This window comes from Loxodonta africana, chromosome 19 (assembly GCF_030014295.1).
Source record: "Loxodonta africana isolate mLoxAfr1 chromosome 19, mLoxAfr1.hap2, whole genome shotgun sequence".
Taxonomy (NCBI): domain Eukaryota; kingdom Metazoa; phylum Chordata; class Mammalia; order Proboscidea; family Elephantidae; genus Loxodonta; species Loxodonta africana.
In genome coordinates this window covers 20,666,636-20,684,907 of record NC_087360.1, presented here as the reverse complement: position 1 = coordinate 20,684,907, position 18,272 = coordinate 20,666,636, and the positions used below count along the sequence as shown (strand labels likewise).

At 54.7% G+C, this 18,272-nt stretch overlaps 1 protein-coding gene across 3 annotated transcripts in view; it reads right to left on the bottom strand.

Annotated features, from left to right (window-relative positions):
* Positions 1-2,133: 2,133 nt before the first annotated feature.
* The window catches only part of PPM1F (protein phosphatase, Mg2+/Mn2+ dependent 1F), a 32,009-nt gene continuing 15,870 nt past the window's right edge, over positions 2,134-18,272 (bottom strand). For 2 of the 3 annotated variants that reach the window (XM_064272346.1, XM_023559398.2), the window contains 5 exons: positions 17,355-17,557; positions 16,713-16,901; positions 14,536-14,679; positions 8,717-8,810; positions 2,134-6,033 (listed from right to left, as the gene is read on the bottom strand). In XM_064272346.1, the coding sequence (XP_064128416.1) occupies positions 5,681-6,033; positions 8,717-8,810; positions 14,536-14,679; positions 16,713-16,901; positions 17,355-17,557 (983 nt within the window). In that variant the 3' untranslated portion in view covers positions 2,134-5,680. Of the gene's footprint in view, positions 6,034-7,068; positions 7,439-8,716; positions 8,811-14,535; positions 14,680-16,712; positions 16,902-17,354; positions 17,558-18,272 lie in introns of those variants that run through there. The other variant, XM_064272347.1, reaches the window with a different exon arrangement.

Sequence of the window (18,272 nt, the reverse complement as noted above, 5' to 3'; positions counted from 1 at the left end):
TGTGCTGTACCGTGAGGATCAAGCCTTGAGTGATGGATGGCACGTTGGAGGTTGGGGGGAGTGTGGGCAAGGCTTGGACCCTCTCAGTTGGACTCCTGCCTCGGCCTCTCTGGCTCTGCCCAACCTTCGGATCCCGGGTTCCAGCGCCCTTGCCCAGGCTGAGGGCCACCCACTGCCATCCTGACCGCCTGGTCTGACAGGTGCGTGCCCCACTCCCCCAGTGACCCTGATAGGTGACAGCGGGGAAGCTGGGGCGAGCAGAGTCACCATCTGGCTGTGTCAGGGAGATTCAGACACCAGCCAATTCATTAGGGAACAATCAAGACAGCATATACTTAAAACGAGGTTGTGCTGGGCAGACTGCTAGGAGCTTCGGGGGAGGATGGGAAGGGAGGAGCGGGCGGGGGAAGGTGGGAAGGGAGGCCGGGAAGGGGGGAGCCGGGAGGGAGGGGGAGAGGGAGCCGGGGGAAGGCAGACAGCTGGACGCGGAGGCGACCGGCCTGGAGCGAGTCCAGGGCTTCCCAAGGCTGCGCCCCTCCGACAAAATGGGAGCAGACGCCCGGCCGTGGCAGCAGTCGGCAGGCCCTCGGCGGGGCGATTTCGAGTGACTCCCATTTGCCGTTACCATGCTCGGCCCACGGGCAGGGTAAGCGGGAGGCTGAGAGGAGTTGAGCAGACCGGCCCACACATGAGAAAGGTCGGCGGCGGGAGAGGCGCAAGGCCAGGGTGGCGTCGGGGCCGGTCCCCACCTGCTGGCTGCGCGGGCCGTTCTGCGCGCGTCCCCTGCGGAGAAGTCAGCGAGGACCACCGGCAGGGGTCTCCTGCCTCTGCTCCAGACAGGAGCCCAGGCACAGAGGACCAGAAGGTGGATGCTGGAGGTGAGGGCATGGACAAGCCCCACTTTCCAGCCCAGGCCTGTGACTGGGGACAACGGGGGACCTGCTGGCCCAGGACACTGTGTCCCATGTTCTTGAGTCCCACCTTGTTGCGGTGTCGTTGAGCTTGGCCTCCTGCTTTGGGTGTTGCTGCCTTTGTCACTTCCAGTTCCGGCTTCTGGACAGTGTTTGCTAGAGGACTGGCTGCCTCTGCAGTCTCTGGACAAGATGCCAAAATGTCCACACCTCCCAGGACACCTGGAGGCCTGCAGCGCATGCCCTGAAGAAGGGACTTCCTTCTGAAGGTCGTTGGTTGGGGGCCAGGGGCAGGTGTGTGGGCCCTGCGGGGAGCTCCCTTAAAGTCCAGCTGATGTGATGGCCTGAGGCACCGTGCAGTGCTTGGCCAGCCACTGTGAGGTCCACCTCTTCTGGTCAGTAGGGGACACACAGGCCCTGCTCCCAGGCCCTTTTAGCTGGAGCAGAAGCCCTGACCAGGTAGAGGCAGGCCAGCCTCTCCAATCCCCCACCCTCCTACCAGAGCCCCCGCCACCCTGCTGCCTCTTCACCTGCCACACTGCTCACTCTCAGCAGGGGTTTGAGTTCTCCGTCCACCCAGAACACTGCCAGGCATCGCTCTTCCCTCTGCTGCTGAGCCTAACCCCCCTTCGTCTTTTTGTAAGACCATTTTAAACATGCACATTGCATGAAAATTTGAATTTAAGAAAAGCCTAAAGGGAATAAAAAAATCACCCATAATCCCACCCTCAGAAATGATCAGCGGTGACATCTTGTCCAACTTGCTTGTGGGTTTTCTCTCCTGAGCTCCAGTCTGAGTTCCCCACTTGCCCCAAGTTGGAGGAGGGTGCCCTTCCCCAGGGCCCTGCTCCAGGCTGCTGGCCCATGTGGATGGCAAGCATGGCCCTACATGCACTGGTGAAGCCAATGGTGGCAGTGATGCTTGGTGCTTGTTTGTGGGGGACTGTCTCCACAGGTGCTGTTGTCAAGGGGGCTGGGAGGGTCCATATCCTCGGTGGTAAGTCCCGCTGTCTCCTCCTGCCTCAAGGGCTGGTGCACTCTGGGGCCCAAGAGCGGTGGCTGGCTCCTGCATTGGGGCCTCCACAGAGCAACCTCCAGAGTTCAGGCTGCACCTGTGAAAGGTACCCTGTTGTGAGCTGGTGCCAGCAGCCTAGCGGCTTCATACACCCCGGGAGAGGAGGGGGCCCAGCGCACGGAGCTGAGAGAAGGCAGGACTCAGTGGCAGGGTTTTTGAATTCAGTTTATTAACACTCAGCACAGTGGGCCTCCTGGGAGGTGGCTGCCTATCTCCTGTGGACCAACCTGTCCCTGAAAATGGGAACACAGCTCCTAGGAAACCCACTGAAATGGCACAGAAAAACCGGCACAGCTGCCGGGGCATGGATTGGCAAAGCTCGGCATGTTTGGCAAAGCTCAGGGTGTGGTGTGGAAGGGTGCTGCAGAGGAGAGGTGAAAACTCTGAGACCCACCCCCTCACAGCCCCACTTTGGCTTCAGAGACAAAATCAAACGAAAAGTAGAGCGGACTACACAGGCCCATTTGCTTCCACTGGGCTCCTGGTAGCCGGGATGCCCCATACACTGCAGGGGAGGGGGCAAGAACTGGAGCCAGTGTTTTGAGGCTGCTTCCCAAGGCGGACAAGACCTCGTGGAGCCCATACAAGACCGCTCTGCCCCCTTCGAGACAGCCCTATTTCCTAGTTCTAGGCTGGGGCCTGCATCTGACTCCAGCTTCCTGGAGGTTAGGAAGCTTAACTAGAACAGCCTTCCAGCAGAGCCCTGCCCCATAGGCACCCCGCAGGCCTGCCCCCCCAGCCTCACCCCTGCTGGCTGCCCACACCTCCCACTCCTGCAGCCTTCACTCTCTGGAATCAGCTGTACTTTTAAGAGCAGGGCCCTGTTTCTCCAGCTTTTGTATTCCATATAAGGTGCTGGCATCTGTAGCTTCTCCAACCCACTGAACTTTAAGAATAGACACTAATACTTAATCATCCCTCCCTGCTTGGGGTGGGGGAGGGAACACCCCCAGGCTCTGCCCCAGTGGCCTCTGCACCTCTGGAATTCTAGGAGGTGCAGCTGCTGCAGACTCTGTGACCTCCAAGTCTTACAAAGGGGAAACTCAGGCCTAGAGAGGCGCACCCATGGCTCAGCTCCTACAGTAAGATATCCGTGGCCTGGAGGGCCTGGACTACAGTAAGAGGAAGTGGCCCTGAAAACACCTGGCTTCCACCCACCCCCAGGCTGAAATGGGAAAGGCCAGCCCCTGCAGAGGGAGAAAATACCCACCCCCACCCCAAGGCAAGGGCAGCAGAAGGCCTCTGCCAAGCTGGCCACCACCTCCCCATGGTGCCTGGACAAGGGGCTTCCCTGTCTGGCTGAGGCCATTTCCTGATAGATCCTTGGGCCAGGGCGTGAACCAAACCACATCTTCTCTGAGTGGTGTGATTCAAACCTCCCCGGGGTGCAACTCCACTGTGGCAGCAATACAAGGAACATGATGAGCTAAGAGAGAAAAGCAGAAGCCTGACTGCTCCCCAGTCAAGGTCACGCCCATCAGCAGACAAGCTGGCTGGTGGGGACGGAGCTTCGTCACCATGCCTGGCCCAGCACTGTGCTGCGAGAGGACATGGAGCCCTGGCTTCTAGCCCCAGAAGGCAGTGGGGCCAAGTTAGGCCAAGCAGTGCCTTGCTGGTCCAGGTGGTCAGGCATTCTCCAAGCTAACTGGATCTACGTTGAAGGTACTGTTATCATGAGCCCTTGGGCAAGGCATTCAGTGGTCAGGCCCACTCTGTCAGCCTGACAGGAACGAGGAGCGAATGCCCCCCACCTGGCACGAGAGGCTCTCAAAGACCTTGTTCACCTTCCTGGAAGCTGGGTGAAGCCTCCCACTTTGGCCGCCTCCTCTCCGGGGGTCCCTCAGGGGCAGCTGGGACCAGTATCCCTGCATAGCCTGCCTTGGCCTCACTGTCTAGGGGTGCACTCCAAATGCCTCCAAGGTGTTCTAGCCTCCCCTCCCCTAACACTCCCGAAGCATCAGCTAAGTCACTCTGCACATCCCAGCCCTGCCCACCGCTGAGTCCTCTCCCAGAGCCACCTGTCCCTCTGGTAGCCTCTGAGACCTCCCTGGAGCCCTTGCATAGCCACTTGCTGACTGCATGTACATCCTATTCACTCTGTGTGCTTCCCGAGTCACCCCGACCTCGTCGGATACTAGGGTGCACTAGGAAACATGAGGTTTCTTCACAGCTGGTGAAAGGTAGAAGCTACGAAAATGTCAGGGCATGTCCTGTGCTGGTCAGCTATGGGGCAGAGCAAGGCAGGACGGCTGCCAGCCCCCAGGGAGAAATGAGGGGCTGCAGCCCAGGGGTCGGGCAACAACTGGGAACCAGAACCCACCGGAGCTGCCAGGACCCTCAGCGGCATCTGTGCCACCTCCACACAGAGCCAGAGGCCCACAGGCTGGACCCTGGCTTGCTAGAGTATCCTAAGCCGTATTTCCCAATGAAACCAACCACGGTGATGTAAGAAATTCTGGAACGTTCCAGTCAAACAGCTGTGGGAGAAACCTAGAGCAGCCCCCCTCACAGAACTTGGTCCTTCTGCCTGGGGTCCAGCCGGGGACACAAGCAGTAGGGCCAAGAGAGTTTGGGGGGCCGAAGGGGGCCGCGGTCACCCCAGAAACCCACATTCCCTGCCTCCTGTGACAGCGCTGGCTCCTGCCAGCCACTCAGGACTGCACTTGCGGGCATCTGGCCTGTCGGCTAACCACCATGGTGTATCGCAAAGAGGCAGAAGGAACTCCACCGTAAAGAATCCTGGCTAAAACCACGCACTACAACAGGAGTCCTGCTGCTGTAAAAACCTAACCAGGCCGACTGGAACCCACCAGACCAGCAGTCTCAGCCCCACCGGAAGCTGTTTAAGGCACTTGAGTGGCTTATCAACACCACCTGGAAAAGGTTTGTTTCGATCCTGATTTAGAAAAAAAAAGTTCGGTAACACTGCAAAAAAGTTTCCCCTAAATACAGTGTAAAAAAAAGAAAAAGGTAAATACATGAGTTTTCTGAGGAATAAAATAAATGCTGAGTTCTGCTTAAATTATATGACACGACAGGTCACCTTGGCACAGACAAAGACAAAACCTGAAATACTGCTTCTGAGTTAAGACTTTCCCCTGGACAACACACACACACATACACACACACACGACACCCACATGTCGCTGGTTCCTAGGCTGACTACGGAGGAGGCATGGGGACCAGAGGCCCCGTAGGCCCGAGGCTGCTGCAAGCCACTCGCTCTTCCCAGTGGGGACACTGTCTCCTCTCTGGGAAGCCAGCACGAACAGCCAACCAGAGGCCACCACCAGGCATATGTGCCAAAAGAGCCCTCCCTCAGCCGTGGCCATGGTGGGGGTGCACGCAAGAAACCTGTGTTGGACACCCTGCCTGGATGGCCCCACGTGCCTGCTGCCCTCGATAGAAGCTGGGAGCACAGTATGGAGCCACTTGCCACTCAGCTTCTCTTTGGTGAGATCTCTTCCTAGGTTTTCTTTTGAGATTGGTGGCTACCCCATGGCCGCTGAAAGCGGGGTGCGCCCCCCAAAACGTGATGCAGTTCCACAGCCACTGGGACAGGCATGACGCAAGCGCCTCCAGCAGCGGGGGTCCTGGGGAATGCACTGCATGGCGGCTCCCTCCCCACTCTTTTCCTAAACCAACCAAGGGGAAGAGTCACAGGGTGGGGCCAGGGGGACAGGGCTCAGGCCCCCTAGCTTCTCTGGGCTGTGCTGGTCTCAGGCTCCAAGAGGTCAGAGGGCGAATCCCTCACCTCCCGGAGCCCGTCCTCCAGCAGGTCCTGGGGGTCCCTGAGGAAGACCACCAGGACGGTGATGTTGTCACGGGAACCCCGTTCCCGGGCGGCAGCCACCAGCTCCTCAGCAACACGAAGCCCACAGCCTTGGTGCCGGGCCAAGTGGCTCTGGACGAGGCCAGTGACCTCCTGGGGGGGCACGAAGTCAAAGAAGCCGTCACAGGCGAGCAGCAGGTAGTCCTCTGAGCCGGTCAGCTCCCTCGAGGTCGTGTCCGCCTCCCCGGACACGTAGGGCTTCTGGAAAACATCCCCTAGGTATGGGAGAGAACAGTGTCTGGTGTCAGGGGCTGGATGTATTACCGCTTCTTTCCTGTCCTGTCCCCCACCCACTCGGTGCCCTGCAGGTGCACAGACCACTGTTTATCACAGAGCATTCAGTGAGAGACTGCAGATGAAAAAGATGGCTTCATACTGTGTTAACTGCTATGCAGAAAGCAGAATGGGGTGATATGACAGGCTTCCTCTGGTGTCCCGGAGGGCAATTAGAGTCCCTGGGTGGGGCAACGGTTCACGCACTTGGCTGCTAACCCAGAGGTGCCCTGGAAGAAAGACCTAGTGATCCGCTTCTGAATGATCGGACTCTGAAAAGCCTATGGAGCACAGTTCTACTCTGACACACATGGGGTCACTATGAGTCGGGGTCGACTCGACAGGAGCCGGTAAGGACATGAGACCTGGGCAGATTTCAGCTCCACAAAATCACTTCCTCACGTCCAGTGGAGCTGGAGCCTGAAAGCAGTCAGGGTGAGCTCAGGAATAGGCGCCCTCTGGACTTGAGAGAAGCTGACTCTTCAGAACTGAAATCTGCTGGCTATGTATTTTGTCTGGCTCCCCACGCCCTGGGCCACACCCTTTGCCGACACATGGATGGGAACAGCAATTCTTTTTCCTCAGTTTCCAAAATAAATGTGGAGTGGAAAAAAGGGGCGGAGGGAGAGGACACTGTGTGGAGCCCAGGACGGCCCCCTGACAGTGGCCGTTGCCTTCAAGCTGAGTGCTCCAGTCACTGCCTGCAGCCCAGTCCCCACGCTCCTGCCACCCTGCCACTGCTCAGCGGACAGCTCCACTTGGATGCCGGATGACAACTCCACCCAGCCTGTCCAGGACCCTCGCTTCTCCTCTCAAACACCTGCTGTCTGCAGCCTCCCCAACTCAGACAACGGCACCCCTCCAAGCACACAGGCCAAACACGGATCTTCCTGATTCTCTGTCCCTCAGGCCCCACATAGCCTTCAGCAAGGGCCGCCATTCCTCACCTCCTCTTCCGTGGGCACCACCCTTGCCCTGACCCAGGATCCCAGGGCTCCTGCTGGTCTCCCTCCTCCCATGCGTGCCCGCCTCTGACAGCGCCAGAGCGGCTGGCAGCTCACTAGCCACGTCACTCCCTCGTGGGAAGCTGCCCTTGCTGCCCACTCGCTGTGGAATGAAGTCCGTGTCGCGGTGTGGCCCGGGAGCCCAGATCCTCCCAGCCTCTCGCTCCCAGTGTGTCCAGAGACACAGGGCGGAAGCAGCAAGAAGAAGGGCTGTGAAGAAGGCACTGCATTTGGCAAGGACAGAACATCTCTAGCGTATGGGAGGGACAGATGCCAAATCCAGGGGGTGATGGTGGAAGAGGGTGATCTCTAGGTGTACTTGCTGGGCCTTGAGCTGAGGGACCTACAGTGAGAGGATACAGAGAAAACAGGATGGGGTGGGGAAAGCCTGATTTATGGACTATTTAAAAAAATTAGTTCCCAACACATACGGTAGCTAGCCAAGAGTTTCCTATTAGATTTTTTTCTGAGGGAAACTTTTTTTTTTTTAATTTGTTTTATTGTGGTAAAAATATATATGACATTTGCCAATTCAACATTTTTTACGCATACCTTTCAGCAGCATTGGTTACGTTCATCATGTTGTACAACTGTCACCACTATCCATTTCCAAATTATTCCACTACCACTGATGGAAACGCGGTGTCCCCTAAGCAGACTCCCTTTTCCCCTCCTTCCTGCCCCTGGTGACAGATAATAAGCTTTGGTCTCTAGGTATTTGCCTATTCTAGATATTTCATACAAGTGCAATCACACAATATCTGTCCTTTTGAGCCTGACTTATTCCCCTTAGCACGATGTTTTCAGAGTTCATCCACGTTGTGGCATGCATGCATCAGGACTTTATTTCTCTTTATGACTGAGTAATATTCCATCGTATGGCCATCCCACATTGTGTTTGGATGGACTCTTGGGTTGTTTCCACCTTCTGGCTATTGTGAAAAGTGCTACAATGAACATTGGTGTACAGATTTCTGTTTGCATTTAATGAAAAGATAATTTATAATTCAAATTACATTTGTGTGAGATCAACGTTTTTAAGGCATTTGCCAGATTTCCCTTCAAAATTTGATTTATAACATAACCCTAGTGTTGGGGGTTGAATTGTGTCCCCCAGTACAATCCACTGAAGTCTTAACCCCTGGTAGCTGTGAACCTGACCTCATTTGGAAACAGGGTCTTTGCAGATGTAATCACATTAAGGTGAGGCTCTCTGGATTAGGGTGGGCGCTAAATCTCAGGAGTGGTGTCCTTATAAGGAGAGAGAGATTTAGAGCACAGAGAACGTGCACATAGGGAAGATGAGGCAGAGATGGGAGTGATACAGCTACAAGCCAAGGAGCTCGTGTAGTTATTGGAAGCTGGGGGAGAGGCACGGCACAGATACTCCCTCCGAGCCTCCAGAGAACCAACCCTGTGACACTGTCATTTTGGACTTCTGGCCTCCAGAACTGTGAGAGAATGAATTTCTGTTATTTTCAGCTGCGCTGTTTGCTGTGGTTTGTTATGGCGGCCCCAGGATACTAAGATACCTAGTCTATCACAAATCTTTCCCCAGCATGCATTGCTGTCTTGTCCTACGCTCTTGGAGGAGTCATGGTCAGCTCCCATGCCCTCTTACCAATGGCTCTGGAGACGGCCAGGGTCCCGTTGACTCGCCAGCAGTCCATGTGGGACACAAAGCCACCCAGTGCTTCAATGCGCTCCCTCTCGTCCTGTGGGAAGAAAGGTGGAGTCAGGGGTGTTGCCATGTTGCTGCCTAGACTGAAAAACCAAGCCGGTTTCTAAGACAATGCTCAAAACCACAGCACTGGGAGACAGTTGGGAGGTCCAGAGATGCACTCAAATTATGCATTATTAAAATGGTGAGAAATTATAAACAGTCTAAGTGTTCTTCAGTTTAGGAACAGCTAAATAAATCGTGGCACAAACATAAACACACGCTGCCATCAGCGACTGTACCTCTGAGGAGTGTTGAAAACCAGTGACCAGGTGCTGTAGAGCCCACCCCGACTAAAGGCGCCCCCATGTGTCTCAGAGTAGAACTGTGCTCCATAGGGTTTTCATGACTGGGACCTTTCGGAAGTAGATCGCCAGGCCTTTTTGCCAAGGTGCCTCTGGGTGGACTTGAGCTGCCAAGTGCTTAACCCATTTGAGTCACCCAGGGACTCAGAAATATATATAAAATATGATATATAATATCAATATATTTAATACATATTGGCACAGAGTTAGTGCTTTTTACATATCCTGGGTACTGCTGAGAGTTGGACACCTAACCTTTAAAAAAAAATTTATTTTATTTTGGTAAAATGTATGTATATATAAAAAACCCACACTCATTGCCATCGAGTCGATTCCAACTCATAGCAACCGTATAGGACAGGGCAGAACTGCCTCACAGTGCTTCCAAGGGACAGCTGGTAGATTCCAACTGCTGACCTTTTTTTGGTTAGCAGCTGAGCTTTTAATCACTGCGTCACCACATTCAAAATATATTGAACATTAAAAAAAAAAAAAGGCTGACAGCAGCCTCACGTATGTCAGAGTAGGACTGTGCTCCACAGGGTTGTTTTCAATGACTGATTTTTCAGAAGTAGATTGCCAGGCCTTTCTTCTAAGGTGACTCTGGGTGGACTCAAGCTGCCAACTTTGGGTTAATAGCCAAGCGGTAATTGTTGAGCTGTCGGGGAAATGCTCCCAAGGCCACAGAAAGAGTGTGAGCCCTAGAGTCAGACAACAGGTCCTCGGCTTCCACCCCTGACATGAGGATAACTGCCGTCTGTTGCAAGCTGCTGGACAACATGGTGAAGCACGACATGTATGTGGCCACAGGCCAAGGCTTGGCAAACCCTGAGCACGCCCCGGACAAGCAGCCCTGGGCTTGCTCATTTTCCCTCCTTCTCAACTCGAGCTCCTCCTGAGTAATGGTTTTGGCGCACTGCCGAGGACAGCAGAGCTTCCTCAGCGAGGCCAGGACAGAGGCTGGATGTGGCTGTCAGTTCCTCCAAAAACTTCTGGTCATACAAATCCCCCTGAAGGGTGGGAACGACGGCACCCTCGAGCAGAACATGGCCCACAGGCTCCCTGGGGCAAGGCATCTCCCTGTCCACTGGAGCTGCTAGAGGTGGGCGTGTCTCATGCCTCTTACTTGTCAGTTTCTCATTAAATAAAGGAGCACAGTCTCACCTGGTGATCCCAGGTACTCATTTCTGTGCCTGCCCTCCCGCTGGGGGTCAGCTGCCCAAGAGGTCAGAGACCCCCTTCCTCAACCAGAAGCCCCCCAGTGCCACAGGGGGCAATGTCCTCTGGGCAGACTCTCGGGCCACAGAGATGGGCCCTTCACCTGAAGAGATGCCTGTTTCTACGGATGTGACCCACTTCTACACCCCCATCCCCACCTACTCGGGGCAGAGGCACGGGCTGTTGGCCCCAGGCTGGGCCTCCTCTGTGAGAAGGCTGGGGAGGGAAGGACCAGAATACAGGTGGGAGAGCACAGACAGCCTGAGCACCTGCTGTGGCCTGTGGGGCAGCTCTCACCAGACCCTCTGCAGAGCAGTGCTCAGTGGGCAGGGCATTCTTACACTGTGAAGGGGGCAGGACAGCATGGCCAGGGAGGCTCCCTACAGGTCTGGGATTCCACTGCGGTCTGAGAGCTGTGATGGAGAAAGGGAAGGACCAGCACAAGGGGGGAAGGCAAAGAAGAAGGCTGGAAGTCTGGCAGGGGGACGGGGCTGGGCAGACGCAGCCAGATGGAGGGACACGCATGTGCACACATCACACAACTCACACGCACACACAAATCCCATAGCTAACGCAAGCAAACATATGCATACCACACATGCAAGCACATGTGCACACCACACACACACGCACTCCATACACACACCTCACACACATGCTCAAGACCTGGCTCACCGGCGCACTGCCCGAAGCACACTGTGGCTGCTGGACCTCCTGGAAGCCTCTCCTGGTTTCCTACTGGCCCACACTCCCCGTCTGCTCCATCAACAACGGAGCCTCGGCCCAGACCTACCTTCTCAGCCCTGCCCCCTTGCCCAATGTCAGCCCTGAGCTGCTGGCTTCACAGGCCAGTCCTTGTCATAGCTCACCCATGACAACACAGCCCACGGGGTTCTCCTGGCTTCACCCTCGATCCAACCTCTAGGGATCTGATCGTTTCAGACACTTCTGGCGCTGCCTCATGCCCTGACCTGAGCCTTGGCCTGCATCTTCCTCCTGGGCCACCCAGCCTCTGAAGTCACACATGCCATCAAACTCGGCAGCTGCTGAGCAGCTTCCCACATGCCTCACTTCAGTTCACTTCTCTCTCTCCCACCTTTCCCCAGCACTTGCAGGCCCAGGTTCTGACACCCTCACGTGGCAGCCTCGCTGCCCCTACTAGACTGAGCGTCACCAGAAGGAGGAAGGTAGTCCTAGTTTATTATCTTACTGCCTTGGCACAGCACATGATGTTGTTGTTGGCTACTATGACATCAGCCCTGACTCATAGCGACCCCAGGCACAATAGAACGATACGCTGCCCAATCCTATACCACCCCTACAATCGGCTGTGGATCAGACTATTGTAATCAGTAGGTGCTAAATGTTTGCTGGGCTGGAACTGAATCCAGTGGAAGGAGAGACTGCTCAAATAGCTGTAGGATGGGACACGGGGGTCCCTATATATTCCTTGAGAACTGATTTCAGCAGCTCTTGGACACTGACTTTTATTGTTGCTCACTAGATTGTTCCTGCGTGGCAGTGGTGGTTCAGTGGTGGAACTCCCACCTCCCATGAGGGAGGCCTGGTCTGATTCCCGGCCAAGGCGCCTCATGCGCAGCCACCACCCATCTATCAGTGGAGGCTTGCGTGCTGCTATCACGCTGAACAGGTTTCAGCAAAGCTTCCAGGCTAAGACAGACCAGGAAGAAAGACCTAGCAATCTACTTCGAAAAACAGCCAGTGAAAACCATCTGGATCACAATGGTCCAATCCACAACTTATCATGGGGATGGTGCAGGGCTGCGCAACATTTCGTTCTGTTGTCCATGGTGCTGCCATGAGTCAGGGGCTGACTTGATGCACTAACAACAATAGGTTGGACCAGCTTCCCTGCTTTCGTAACCACTGTTATGGGTAAATGTTTAGCTGGGTCTGTGCAGGTGACGGTTGAGAGCAGGGTCAGAGTGGGAGAAGCAGAAGTCGCAGCTCCTACACGAGCTGGGCTCTTGTCTCTGCAGTCTGGTGTGGCTGCAGGTTAAGGACCCTCGTGGGCTCCTCCTGTGCCAGGCCCTGCTCTCAACCCAGCACATGCATCAGCCCACTTGGTCCACACCCCAAACCTCCCAGGAGCCCTGTTTTAGGAGGAGGAGCCCAAAGCTTGGGGAGAATGGAGCCATGACTGAACACAGGTGGAGCTCAGGCAGTGTTTGGAAAATGCCACCAGGGAAAAGTCCCCATTGGGCTTCAGGGGAGACGCTGGGCACTAAGCTTGAAGTGTGGGAGCAGACAGGTGGGAGCCAGTGCAGCACAGAGCCAGTGGCTGGCATCTGACCCCAACTTGGGCCACACTTCACCTGACCACAGGTCTTGGGGCAAGAGGGCCTACCAGGGACCAGGTGGTGAGTCCCTCAGTGGTAGTGGTGGCAGGGGTGGCCATGTGCTTTGGGCAACTTAATCTTCTTAAGCCTCAGTCTCCCCCTCTGTGCAATGGGGAATAACATGTAGCAAAGGCTGTGAACTATGCCACTAAGCCAAGGGATGTTATTGTGCTGGACTGTTACCATGACTGCTGCCTGCTCTTTCCTGCTGGACATTCCCAATCCACAAGTCACAAAATAAAAGACTGCTCGATTCAACTATATCAAACCCAAAACTTCTATATGGCAAAATCCCGTAAACACAGACAAAGAGGTGACAAGCTGGGGAAAAGTATCTGGAAATCACTGCACAGACAGGGGGCCAACCTCCCTAATCTATAGAAAATCAGGTGCTGTCGAGTTGACCCCAACGCAAGGCAACCCCATGTGTGCAGAGTAGAACTGTGCTCCACAGGGTTTTCACTGGCTGATGTTTCGGAAGGAGATCGCCAGGCCTTTCTCCCGAGGCACTTCTGGGTGGATTCAAACCACCAAACTTTAGGTTAGCAGTTGGGTGCATAAACCGTTTACCGTACCCAGGAACTCCCATAAATTGGTAAGAAAAAGAGCCATGGCTTATGGAAAAAATGGGCAAAGGACAGGAACAGAGAGTTCACAGCAGTAGGCAAGATAATGACCTTGAGCGTTCGGAAGGATGCTCAACCTCGCTGAGTAAGAGAAATGCAAACTAAACCACTGGCGGAGATGCCATTCTCACCTTTCAGACGGGCAGACACCCTGCAGCTGACAACACACTGGGTAGGGCTGTAGGCAAATGGGCTCTCGGCCACGCCGGCACCAATCACCCTGGCACAGCCTAAGGAGGGCGCCGTGGCAAGCCCTTCAAAGCTATGAATGTGTATACTTTCCAACCCAGCTGCCCCACTTCTAGGAATGTGTATCTTCTACAGATATACTTGACCTTGAACAACACAATGTTGTACAAAGCTATTTAGTGCTGCACTGTTTTTAGTACCAAAAGACCAGAAAAAATGTCAATCTTCACAGACAAGGGATTGACTGGCGCGTGAATGCCTGGTGCATTTGTGTAATGGACGCCAAGAAGCTCCTGACATGTCGACAGCAAATGATCCGTCAAGCACACAGCTAAGTGGGAGAAGCCAGGGCAGAGCAGGGTGAAGAAAGCAGGACAGGGGAGACACACAGGCACTTCTTGATGTCTAAACTATTGCCGTCTGACCTTGGGAAACAAAGGGACTGGACAGTTCTGTGAGATGGGGCCCAAGATAGGAACGTCACCCTCAGGCTCGGGTGACGACACCGAGGCTTGGCTGGTGTGTGCCTTGTGGGGGCACAGAGCCTGCTGAAGTCCTCCGGAGAGTCCTGGGGTCCCGGTGTGGTGGCTTCCTTCCTGCCTAGGTTTAGCATCACCTCCTTCCCGGCTGCCTGAGTGTGGCCGGCTGCCCCTGGCCCTGCATACGTGGTAAGGCTGTGTACACAGACTCCATTCACTGGGCTGCCCCAGGGCAGAGGGGCCATGGTCATGGCGACACACCGAGCTCTGGGAATGGCTCACCTGAGAATGCTGGCTGCTGACACCTCAAGTATTAGGGGTCCTCTAGTCATTCAAGTCTGGCAGGAAGCCCTTCCCTCTGGAGGAGTGCCAGGAGCCTCCTGGGAAGGTGGCCCAGGGCTTCTTTTACCCTCTCATCTGCCCCAGCAAACACTTGGCTTCCTGACCTTTTGCTCCCTCCATGCTCCCTGGGCTAGGGACCCAGCATGGGCACTCAGGGCAGACCTGCATGCTGCCCTGGGCTGCAGTGGTGGAGCAACTTACCTGTCGCTCGGGCCTGTGGGGCTCCATCAGCTTCACCACCTCTCCCTGCTGCACCAGGATGACCTGGGAGTCCCCAAGCCAGGCGATGTACAGGGTGCTTCCTGCGATGAGTGCACACACACCTGTGGTGCCACTCTGCAGCCGCTGCAGGAAGAGAGGGTACTTGTAGCTGAGGATGGGCGAGTTCCTGCACACACCCACCCGGCCTGCATGGCACTGGACCAGTGTTCAGCAATCAGATGGGAGGGACTGCTGACACCTGTGACAGCATAGGTGTGTCTCAAAATCGATCCTGCTGCACGGAGAAAGAGCACACTTTGCATGATTCCATTCACATCTGTGGGGCAAAGAATTCTACTTTATGCAAAGCAAGGTGGCCTTTGTCCTTGGTTCCCGAGAAATAACACATAGAGTAACTGGGGTGCCTTGGTCTGAGACTTCCAGGCCACACCTGAGGATTTGTGCTGGCGAGCGGGGGCTGGCCAGACCAGAAAAGACTCACCTGGAAGGCTGATACCAACTAGCCTTAGTAGGCATGATTTAGCTTACCATGCAGGGCTGGCCAATAAAAGCCTGGAATCTGAAGACTCAGAGAGCTTCCTGGTTGGGAAGGAAGGTAACCACATTGAGAACCTTCCCAGACCTTGCCTATGTCTCTTCTTTATGACCATCCTGATTTGTATCCTTTTGCTGTAATAAATTTATAGTCATAATACTATCCGTGAGTTCTGTGAGTCCTTTCAGCAAATCATCAAACCCAAAGACGGGGAAGCCAGCAGGTGAAAGTGAGGGTATCTACTTGGCAGTCTTAAAAACAGAATGCTTTTCACCTGTGAGATCTCTCCTAGCTCCAGGTGGCTCAGGTCAGAGAGAGAGTATGCCACGTGAGGCAGCTGGTGTGAGAAATGATGGAGAAGTTGGAACGTAGGGACTGCATAAATCTCCACATTTTGGGGATTGGATTCATGCTGATTCTTATCCACAAAGTTTATCCACGAAACATCAAACTCTGAAGATGCAAACTAACCTACAGTAACAGAATGCAGGTTTGCGGCCACATGGGGAGGGATGGCAAAGGGGCAGGAAGAACCCTTTGCGGGTGACGAATATGTTTGTAATCTAGATTGTGGTGAGGGCTTCTGCGTGTGTTGTTGATAGGAGCTCGTTGGGTTGGTTCCAACTCATAGCAACCCCACGTATAAGAGAACAAAACACTGCCTGGTCCTGCACCATCCTCACAGTCATTGGGTGTGTACATAAGTCAAAAGTTATCAAACTGTACACTTTAAATATGTACAGTTTATTATGTATCAATAAGCTGTTAAAAAAAAAAAGAAAAAACCTAAACAAAACCAAATGCCTGTTTCAGAGAACCATTTCTCTACCCCAGAGGTACCCCAAGTCTAGAGCCTTTCTTCCTCTATTGGGGGCGCTGGTGGCCAGGGGGGCTGAGGTGTCAGCTGCTCACTGGTCTCCCCACCCCATACACCTCTACGTGCCATATGCAGCTGTCTGTGAAGGTGCAGAAGCTGGCTCTGTGGATTTCGCTAGGATCTGAGCTCTGGGCGTATGACGGCTGTGCCCTTGCCTGTTCACAGCTCGGGCTCGAATGTCACAATCTGGTCTGATCCAGTCACTGCTACTGACAAGCTGCATCAACTCAGACAGGTCTTTTAGGCTCTCTGAGCCTCAGTTTCACAATGTTTAAAATGAAGGGGATATTGGTATTTTACCTCACAGGGCTACTGGGAGGACCCCATGCAATTCTGTGGGTGCGGCTAAGGTTCAAGGGGGTGAGTTTACTCAGGTAGGTGAGCTCAGGCAAGTTCACACAGGAGGGGCCTAGTACGTTGTTTCTTCTTGAGGTGGCTGTAACTCCCGGGGACAGAATGTTCCCAGTGGACGACAGTGGCCTACAGGGACCCTGACCCGAAAAGTAGAGGTGGGGCTGCCTTCCCCACGCAGCGTGGCAGGTACTGGCTGCTGAGGGGCTGGTGTTCTACATCAGGGGCAAGCTCTGTGCTGCACCCACTCAAGTTAAAAAGGATCCCCCTTTATTGTGAGAACAGGAGCGACATGGTCACCAGCAGTGATTCACTGGGGTTTCCTGCCCTCTGTGGAGGCTGAGCCTCTCCTGGTGCTATGGGTCCCCAAGTGCCCTCGCCTGCGGTTCTCACCTCTCGCTTGGCTTTCCGGAGGAACATCTCGTCGGTGAGCCGGAAGGCTTCCCTGAGGGCACCTGCAGGGTCCAAGGTCAGCCCTGGCTGGCGGGCAGCGTTGGCGTGCACGTGCGTTGCAGCAAACTTTGCAGCATCCACCCCTCCGTGACCGTCAAACACAGCAAAGTAGGCACGGTCTACAGGGTCCTGGTGGGGAAGGTGGTGGGATTTTCAAACCTGCTGGCCTCATACCCTGACCGAGAGCTGCCCAGGAGGTACAGGGTTTGGGAGAATCCGTGTGGCCTCTGGGATCCGATAGGCCAGCCTGGCTCCAGCAGTTAGGAGACAGGAGAGCTCAGAAAAGGACAACGCTTTCAGAGCCTCGGTCTCACTGTCTGCACAGAGTTGCTGGGGGTGTAGGGTGAGGAAGATGCCCCGGACAGCTCCCAGTGCTGGGACCAAGTGGGATTCACAATCACCCGCCAAGGGAACATGGCACCCGGGGCCCTTCCCTAGTAACAGGCTTGGGCAAACCATTCCCTTTTCTTCAGGTCCTTGGCCTGGAAGTGTCTTGCAAGCCACCGAGCACCCGAGTCCTGGGGACGCAGTTTGTACCCATGCACCCCTGCCCGGCCCTGTGCCCTGGAGGGGAGTACTCACAGACAGGCCGAAGAGCTGGTTGAATGCCGGCATTGACACATGCCGATCCTCCATCTTGCGGCGTGTGTTCCGGATGGCGTGGACAGAGACCAGCCACTGTCGCTGGGGAGTACTGGCAGCTGATGGCACCTGTTTCTGCCACTGGCTACACACATTCCAGAGCTGGGTAAAGAAGCTCCGTGCCAGGTCCCCGGCATCCAGCACTGCCAGGCACGATGAGGGATGGTTAGAAAAGCGCCTACCAGAGTGAGCTCAGGCTTCCGCCACTCTCCCTGCTCCCCCCATTCTCTAGACAGCCCCAGCACAGGCCCGTACGGGCCCCGCCCAGCCAGGCAGCATCATCTGTGGGCACACCTCTGAGCCACCAACTGGATAAACCAAGACAACCTGTGTCGTCGGCACTTAAAACACCAGTTTGGCAATGTGTACCAAGAACCTTCCACTTGTGTTAGAGATTGGACTGTGTCCCCAGAATTGAGAGTTGAAGTCCTGACCCCTATACCCGCGGATGTGATCCTACTTGGGAAGAGGGTTTTCTTTGTTATGCTAATGCAGTCATATCAGTGTAGAGTGTGTTCTAAACCTAATCTCTTCTGAGTGATCTAAAGAGCAGCAGAGATGCAGAGACAAACAAGCACAAACAAGGGAAGATAAATGCCATGTGTGGATCAACAAGGAACTGTGGAATGTCGGGGCTACAAGTGCTGAGACAAGGATCTTCCCCCAGAGCTGACAGAGAGAGGACCTTCCCCTACAGCCGACACCCTCAATTCGGGCCTTTAGCCTCCTAAACTGTGAGAAAATAAATTTCTGTTCTTTAAAGCCATCCACTTATGATATTTGTTACAGAAGACAAAGAAACTAAGATACCCTGAAATGGAGCAACTCCACTCACAGGAACCCACCCTAAAGTAACGG